The sequence below is a fragment of the Chrysochloris asiatica genome, unplaced genomic scaffold (genome assembly GCF_000296735.1).
Source record: "Chrysochloris asiatica unplaced genomic scaffold, ChrAsi1.0 scaffold00184, whole genome shotgun sequence".
Classification (NCBI taxonomy): Eukaryota; Metazoa; Chordata; class Mammalia; order Afrosoricida; family Chrysochloridae; genus Chrysochloris; species Chrysochloris asiatica.
In genome coordinates this window covers 2,229,424-2,238,468 of record NW_006408702.1, presented here as the reverse complement: position 1 = coordinate 2,238,468, position 9,045 = coordinate 2,229,424, and the positions used below count along the sequence as shown (strand labels likewise).

The following is a 9,045-nucleotide window of genomic DNA, read 5'->3' as shown; positions in this document are numbered from 1 at the left end:
TTGTTAAGTGCTGTCGAGTTGATTCCGACCCATAGCGACCCTGTATAGGGTTTCCAAGGAGCAGCTGGTGAGCTTGAACCGCCGACCTTGCAGTTCAAATGGCTTTGCAGTCTGGTGCAATAACCCACAGCGCCACACCAGAGCTCCTTTAGAGAGATGCAAATCCAAACAACAATGAGATATCCTCTCATACTAGCATTAACAGCAAAGTTCTAAACAAGCAAAAGAAGAACAAATGCTGGCAAAGGGGTGGAGAGACTGGGAGCCTCCTACATTGCTGGTGGGACTGTAAAATTGTTCAACCACTCTGGAAAATGCTATGGTGCTTTCTCAGAAAGTTGCAAATAGAAATGCCCTATGATCCAGCAATTCCTCTACTTGGTATATATCCTCAAAAAATACGATCCCGGACACAAATAGACATATACACACCAATGTTCATCACAGCATTCTTCACAACAGCAGAAAGATAGAAACAGCCTAAGTGCCTACCAATGGAAGAATGAATAAACAAACTTTAGTACATACATGCAATGAAATACTATGCTATCTTGAAGAATAACAATGAAGCTACAAAATACCTCATAGCATGGATGAACCTTGAGGACATTATGCTGAGTGAAATTAGTCAAAAAAGGGCAAATATTGCATAAGACCATTTATTGTAAAAGGTTAAAAGGTTTCTAATCTAAAAGAAAAATTCTTTTAATGGTTACCAGGGATGGGAGGGAGGGGTTAGTAATTCATATGTTAGGGGCTAGACACATAATAATTCAGATGGCAGGAAGGGCAATATACAAGGAAGGGGACAGCAACACACAAGAAAGGTGGAGGGTATATGAACAAGGAAGATAGGGGTAGATTTTGGAGGTATGCATGGGCTAAATGGGATAGAAGTAAAAAATGATGTATACATAACCTTTGAAAATAGAGTTCTGTGATACAGATATCCAGACATAGTCGGAATGGGTAAAGGAGGGGAAATAATGTTAAGGTACTTGATTGTCTTGTAGATATTGATTTCCTCTGCCATCTATTGTAAAGTAGCCATTTATGTCAGATATTGCTGTTAGGTGCCATTGAGTTGGTACCGATTCATAGCAATCCTATGCACAACAGAACAAAACTATCGGATCCTGTGTCAACCTTACAATCGTTGCTATGCCTAAGCTCATTGCTGCTGCCACTGTTCCAATCCATCTCATTAGGGGCCTTCCTCTTTTTCTCTGACCCTCCATTTTACCAACCAAACATGGTAGCCTTCTTCATGTTGGCTCCCTCCTGATCATACGTCCGAAGTATGAAAGATGAAGCCTGGCCATTCTGGCTTCCAAGGAGCTCTGGCTGTACTTCATCCAACACAGATCTTTTTGTTCTTTTGGTATGGTACTTTCAATATTCTCCTCCAACACCATAACTCAAAAGTGTCAATTATTCTATGGTCATCCTTATTCACTGTCCAACTTTCACATGGATAAGAGGTTACTGAAAATACTACAGCTTGGGTCAAGTGCACCTTTGTCCTCAAACTGACCTCTTTGCTCTCTTCATCACTTTAAAGAGGTCTTGTACAGCAGATTTACCTAATGCAATACATCGTTTGATTTCTTGATGCTGCTTCCATGAGTGTTGATGGTTGATCTGAGAAAAATGAAGTCTTTGACAACTTCGATGTTTTCTCCATTTATATGGATGTGATTTATTGGTCCAGTGGTGAGGACTTTTATTTTCTTTACATTGAGATGCAATCCATACGTAAGGCTGTGCACTTTGTTCTTCATCAGTAAGTATTTTAAGTCCTCTTCACTTTCAGCAAGGAAAGTTGTATCACTGCATGTCGCAGGTTGTTAATGAGTTGTCTTCCACTCCTGATGCCATGTTTTTCATCATATAATTCAGCTTCTTGGATTATTTGTTCAGCATACAGACTGAGTAAGTATGGTGAAAGAATACAATCCTGGCATACACCTTTCTTGATTTTAAATCAGTTAGTGTTCCCTTGTTTTCTTCGAACAATTGCCTCTTGGTCTATGTACAGGTTACTCATGAGTACAATTAAGCGTTGTGGAATACTCATTATTCATAAGGTTATCCATAGTTTGTCATAATCCATACAGTGGAAAGTGGGATAGAAAGGAATACTGGGAATTATGATTATAGAAAACACCTAAGCCTTTCGGGTTACTAATGCCTAAGATATTGCTCTTTATGCCTTCCATTTCATTCTTGGTAACTTCCAGTTTTCCTAGATTCATGCTTCGTACAGTCTGTATTCTGATTATAAGTGGATGTTTGAAGCTATTTCCTCTTATTTTGAGTTGTGTCTATCAGGAAAGGAAGGTCCTGAAAACTTTGCTCCATTCATGTCATAATGATAAACTATGAGGAGGCACCTCTTCCCCGTATACTTCGAGTACCTTCCTGCTTGAGGGGCTCATCTTCCAGCATTATATCTGTCAGTGTTCAGGTTTTCAGTGGGTAAACCTTCAGAAATAGCCCACGTCTCTGTCCTCATCTGTCTTAGTATGGAAGCGCCGCTGAAACCTGAGTACCATGTGGGGACTTGCTGATATGTAAAATACTGGTGGCATAATTTACAGCATCACAGCCAGACTCAAGCCACCACAGTATGACAGACTGATAGACAAGTGGTGGCTGTAGCACCTGGTTCTTGGAGCTCAGTGGTATGGTTTATGATTTTACCTTTTCTAGGATTTCCTATAAATGGAATCATATCGATGGTAGTCTTGTATTTCACTTGGTTTTGAAAGGAGCTAGACACAAAAGACCACATGGAGTATGATTCCATGTTTATGAAATATCCAGAAAAGACGAAGCCTATTATCACGACAGAAAGGAGAGTAGTGATAGTGGAGAAGAGGCAAGAGAAAACAGAGATGGTTATGAGGGGCCATATTTCGGTAATGAAAATGTTCTCAAATGGATTCATGGTTAGGGTTGTACAGCTTGGTAAATTTACTTTAAAAATCACTGAATTGTACACTTGAAATGGCTGAATTACATAGTATGTAAAGATACCTTAATGAATTTAGTTTAGAAAGACATTGTTAACTAAATGAAATATAAAGAACTCATATAACTCAATAACAGATATAGACGTATCAAGGAAAACGGACAAAAGATTTGAGCTGACACTTCACCAAAGAAGATATACAAATGGCAAACACCTGAAAAGATGTTCAACATCGTTAATCATTGTTGTTGTTAAGTGCTGTCCAGTTGGTTCCAGCTCATAGTGACCCTGTAGGATTTTTGAGGAGCAGTTGGTGAGCCTGAATCACCAACCTTGCAGTTCACAGCACCAAACTAGGGCTACGAAAATGCAAATTGAAACTACTACACATATAATGCCAGCAAAAATGTGAGAGTAGGACCACCTAAAAATCTCTTCCTGCATGAAAGCAATGAGAAAACTGGTAAAAATAGGATCTTTTTTTTTTTTTTTTTCCAAAACTTTAGAAATCTTGAAAAATGAGGTGTTTTTAGAGGCTTTCAACTATCCGGGGCGTGCTATTAAAGAAAAACTACCAAATCTGAGAGAAAAAGAAACAGTAAGCTTTGTGGCATTTTAACTCACCTGTGTGGTGCTGTAGGGATAAGCATTGGACTGCTAACCACAAGGTTGGCTGTTCAAACCCACCATCCACTCTTCAGAAGCTCTATATATGGGGTCGCTATAGGTCGGAAGGAGTCCTGGTGTGGCGCTGTGGGCTAATGTGTCAGACTGCAAAGTCGTTTGAACTGCAAGGTCGGTGGTTCAACCTCACCAGCTGTTCCTTGGAAACCCTATACAGGGTTGCTATTTAAAAATCGGAATCGACTCGACAGCAGTTAACAACAACAACAACATGGGTCGGACATGATGCAACAACACTTAACAGCAATTCCCTGGTAGCCTGCAAAGTCAGTTTGAAACACGAGTTCGTTCAGTGGGTCCAGCTCGCCAGCCACTTTTCGCTATGAGTCAGAACCGACTCGAGGGCATTTTACACCAACAATCACTCACTGGAAAGGGTCGTGCTGTGGCTTGTTTTGATTCAGAATTGACTCAATGGCACTGGGGTGCCTCCGGTTTTGGTTTTGGTTTTTGGCAGCCACCAGAGGGGCTGGAGGGAGTTGGAGCAACTTCCAAAGTCTTATTACAAGAGCTTTGTTATTATTCGGCCTGTCTAATGGAAGACCCTAAGCCCTGGTGTGGTGCTGTGGGTTAATGCACTAGACTTTAAAGTAGGTTTGAACCATAAGGTTGACGGTTCAAACTCACCAGCCACTCCTTGGAAACCTTATACATGGTCATTACTATGGGTTGAAACTGACTCATTGGCAGTTAACAACAATGACATGTAGAAGATCCTAGGTATGGCACTGTAGGATAGGCTCAGGATCGCTAATTGCAAGGTCATCAGTTCAAACCTACTAGCCAGCTTGGAAACCCTATGTAAGATTGCTATGATTCAGAACCGACTCAATGGCACTTAACAAGTGGAAGACCCGACTGACAAGGCTGTCTTTATTTGACCGGATTTGAACTTGCTCACTAAGAAAGACCAAGGAGCTTTGTTAGTGTAGTGGTTCCGAGTTGAGCTGCTAACCTCAAGGTCAGCAGTTCAAAACTACCAGCTGTTTCATGGGAGAAAGATGAGGGTTTCTGCTCCCATAAAGATTTACAGCCTCGGAAACCCTGTACAGGGTCGCTATGAGTCAGAACCGACTCCACGGCACATCACAACAACAACAAGAACAACTAAGACCAGGTAAATGATTAACTTCAAAACTGCCTGAAACAGTGGCTAACAACTGGATCAAACAACAGAGTAACCAGAAAGCTTCCAAGGAAAAGTTAGAAATTGACTTGTTGATAAAGGAGCTGTGAAAAGCTCTAAGGTACCTGGCAATCTACAAGGCCTGATTTCTGTGTAACTCTGTGCATATACATAGGGCTAAGAGCATCATCACGAAAGGCCCTGTCTTCTCACCTCTAACTGAGCTTGAGGCTCTCTCTGCACACGTACAAAGTGAAGGCTAAGGTGGAATTGTCAATTTTGCCATTGAGATTGAAGGTATGTCTCAACATGCACATACAACTCTTCAGCAAAGACAGGAAGACATATTGGCTCCAGGAATTATAGGATGTTTGAGTCTAATCACTAGCCAATCACTAAGCTAAACAGAGACTTCAGTGACCAGACATGACGGAATATGAATTTTATGCAAGTGGTTAAGAAAACTAACCAGACATCAAGCTTTGGTGATGGGAAAGCTGATTACCAGATATCAGAGAGAAAAAAAAATCAACAAAGACCAACAACTACACACCCAGTAGAACTGCTGAATTTAAAAAGACTGATGATGGTCCCAAGTGTTAGCAAGGATCAGGAGCAACTGGAACTCTCACACATTGATGGTAGGAATGAAAAATGGTACAGCCACATTGGAAAATAATTTGGCAGTTTCTTATAAAGTTAGTGTACATTTTCCATAAAACAAAACAAAACAAAAAACCTTTGTTGCTGTCAAGGGAATTTTGATTCAAGAAACCCTGCAAGACAGAGTAGAACTGCCCCTACCGTTTCCAAGATTGTAAATATTTATGGAAGCAGACTGCTATAGCTTTCTCCACTTGAGTGGCTAGTGGGTTTGAACTCCTGGCCTCTCGGGTTAGCAGATAGTTAACCATTATGCCATTAGAGCTCCTATGCTTGTACAATACAGCAATTCCATTCTTATGTATTCACCCTGGAAGCATGACATTTAAAAAAAAAGATGTTCATTCTTGAAATAAGGAACATAGGAATTTCTTTACAAAAATCTCACCAAATAAAACGTTCTAACAAACTATATATTGTAGTTCCTGGGAGTCTTACAAATGAAACTATAAATGGAATGAGAACTGAAAGTCTCACTACCCACTACCATCAAGTAGGCTGATCCAACAACAACAGCCGGAGAGTTTCCAAGGCTGGGCTCCTGGTATGCCACTCACTGTAGGATAAGCACTTACAGGATAAGATTGATTGGAACTGAAAGTTCAAACTCATCAGCCGCTCCTCAGAAACCTGATACAGAGTTGCTATAAGTCAGAACCAACTTGATGACACTTAACAACAACCCTTTCCAGAAGCCATAAAGTATCATTTTTCTTCTACTCAGAGGCTGGTGGGTTTGAACTGCTGACCTTGCAATTAACAGTTCATTCCTTATCCCACAGCACTGCTAGGGCTCCTGTAAATGGAATGGCATATCCTAATTTCTAGAGCTTGTGAATAAACATATTTGAATTTACTTGAACTTTTTAGAATTGTACAAATGTTCTAATTTTTAGAAAATATTACTTATATATAAGGTCTACAATTTTGCTGTTTTGGGTTTCTGTGAGGCAGATGTTGGCTGCTGGCAGCCCCAGGGGCAACGTGAACAAATGATCTATGTTTCATTTGGAGTCTAGAGTTACAGCTCCAATTTTCTGATGGTTTTGTGGGTATATGCTCAGATTTTGAATTTACTTTCCTTTCTATATTTTTGTAGGTTTGTTGCCACACCTCTAGCAAAAGCATTTGGCATTACAAAAATGACTCGAAGGAGTGTTATACCAAATACTGTCTTGGAGAATTTTTTCAAATGTTCCACAAGGCATCCATCACAAGTAAGTAGAAATTATTTGCTATGGGATTTTTAAATCTCCTTTCTTAATGTCTCTGTTAGGGATCCATGATTTACTTTATCTGTCACAAAAGATCTGGTCCAGTTAATTGGCAAATAGTTTCATTCATTTCTTTGTTCCCTTGACAGATCACACACTATCTCATGCATAATGTAGAAATAACAAATAAATGTTGCAGTATAAAATAACAATTAAATGTTAAGAATTTAACAATCAATACCAAGAATTGAGTGTAGAGATCAAAATTTCAAAATTTAACTTTTAATGGTAGTGGTTATGAGTCGAGCTGCTAGCCCTCAAGGTCAATAGTGTGAAACTACCATCTGTTCAGTGGAAGAAAGATGAGGCTTTCTGCTCCCATAAAGATTTCTAGCTTCAGAACCACTATACAGGGTCTCTGTGAGTCGGAACCTGCTCCATGGCACACAGCCACCACTACCACCAGATACAAAATATATTGACTGAAAAAGGTCTTGAGGGCATATCTGACAATTTTGATGATTATGGAACCGTCAACATAAAATGTCTATTGGGGTAGAAATATTCTATATCCTGGTTCAACCTCCAGAGACTGAATCTTTTAAGAGTTTAGCTTTTCAGAATAGATACTGTCTTCCACAGAGTGTTGTAGTATTAATATCATATATACAGATATGATATTTATATATCATAGAAAAACTTACTGGTTTATAACCTACTAGTGTTTGTCAGGTGCCCAGGTAGTTCTCATGTTTGCTCCAGAATTATTGCACTTCTGTAGTTGGAAATCAGCCACACATCTGTCAGCTTGTCCTGTGGTGTTTTGTGTGTTGCTGTGATTCTGGAAGCTGTGCCACCACTGTTTTAAATACCAACAGGGTCCCCCATGGTAGCTTTTCAGGGGAGCTTCCAGACTGAGACAGACTAGGAAGGAGGAGAGACGGAATACTCCCAAATATTTAGTCACTGGAAACCTTATGAATAGCAGTGGAACACTGTCAGGTAGCACAAGAATATTGAATATTGAAACATGATGAAGAATACCAGAATATTGTCAGATACAGTGCCAGAAAATGAGTCCGTCAGGTTGGAAGGCACTCGAAATATGACTGGGAACGAACTGCCTCCTCAAAGTAGAATTGACTGTGGTGACCAATTGGAATAGGCTTTTGGGACCTTCATTTGCTGATGGGGCACAAGTCAAAATGAGGAGAAATAGCTGTTGTTGTTGTTGTCATGAAGTGCTGTCGAGTCAGTTCCGACCCATAGCGACCCTGTTCAGAATATGGAAGGTATGAACTATAAACCTAGAAAAACTGGAAGTTGTCAACAATGAAATGGAATACATAAACATTGATATCCTAAGCATTGGTGAGCTGAAATGGACTGGTATTGGGAATTTTGAATGTGACGGCCACATGGTTTACTATGCCAGGAATGACAAATTGAAGAGGAATGATGTCACATTCATCATCTAAAAGAACATTTCAAGATCTGTCTTGAAGTACAACACTATCTAGGTTAGGATAATGTCCATATGCCTACAAGGAAGAACAGTTTATACAAGTATTATTCAAATTTATACATCAACCACTAAAGCCAGTGATGATGAAATTGAAGAATCCTACCAACTTCTTCAGTCTGAAATAGATAAAACAATGCAATCAAGATGTATTGATAATTACTGGCTCAAATGTAGCAATGATTATGAGGTTGGGCAGGAGGGGCAGTGTTTTATTCTATTGTGCATATGAGTCGGTACCAAGTCAAGGGCACCTAACAACAGTAGTTGGAAATGACAGATGAAACAATACAGATTTCTCCAGAAGTGGCATTCCTTCTATGATAAACGTAGATAGATATTTAGAATAATTTTTAAAGTCAAGAGTGTGAGTGTGAGCTACAACAGTTTTAGGATAGATGGCTCTTTAAAGGTCCTGACCTTTCTTTAGGTGCCCAGTGGCACTGTGTGTTTGGTCACTGTGATTGGAGTGCACTCTACAACAGTGGGTTTTGGGTTTGGAATGGCCATGCAACAGTTAAAAGACAGCTTAATAAATGCATTTTGTAAAGAAGAGTATAGAATCTGAAAGCTAGATGAGACTAAGGTAGCCTTTCGGCTTCATGACTGAGATGAGGAAACCAAGGTCCAGGGTCAAAGCTGGAAGCCAGTCCTTAACACTCTCTTCAGTAGGCTTCATAATACACTTCAGTCAATATAAATATCTGTGACTGGAACATTAAAAATGGATTTCAAAGATTGAAACTTTATTTGTAGTCATTGTTCTAACTCATTTGACATTACTAGATGAGTTGTTGTTGTTGTTAGGTGCCATCGAGTTGGTACCAACTCATAGCGACCTTATGCACAACAGAATGAAACA

General features: G+C 39.7%; 1 protein-coding gene across 1 annotated transcript in view; it reads left to right on the top strand.

The window, feature by feature from the left end:
* CERS3 (ceramide synthase 3) overlaps positions 1-9,045 on the top strand; it is an 81,780-nt gene that overhangs the window by 9,144 nt on the left and 63,591 nt on the right. Inside the window, exon 2 of the mRNA XM_006872153.1 lies at positions 6,547-6,664. Within this exon, the coding sequence (XP_006872215.1) occupies positions 6,547-6,664 (118 nt within the window). The remainder of the gene's footprint in view (positions 1-6,546; positions 6,665-9,045) is intronic.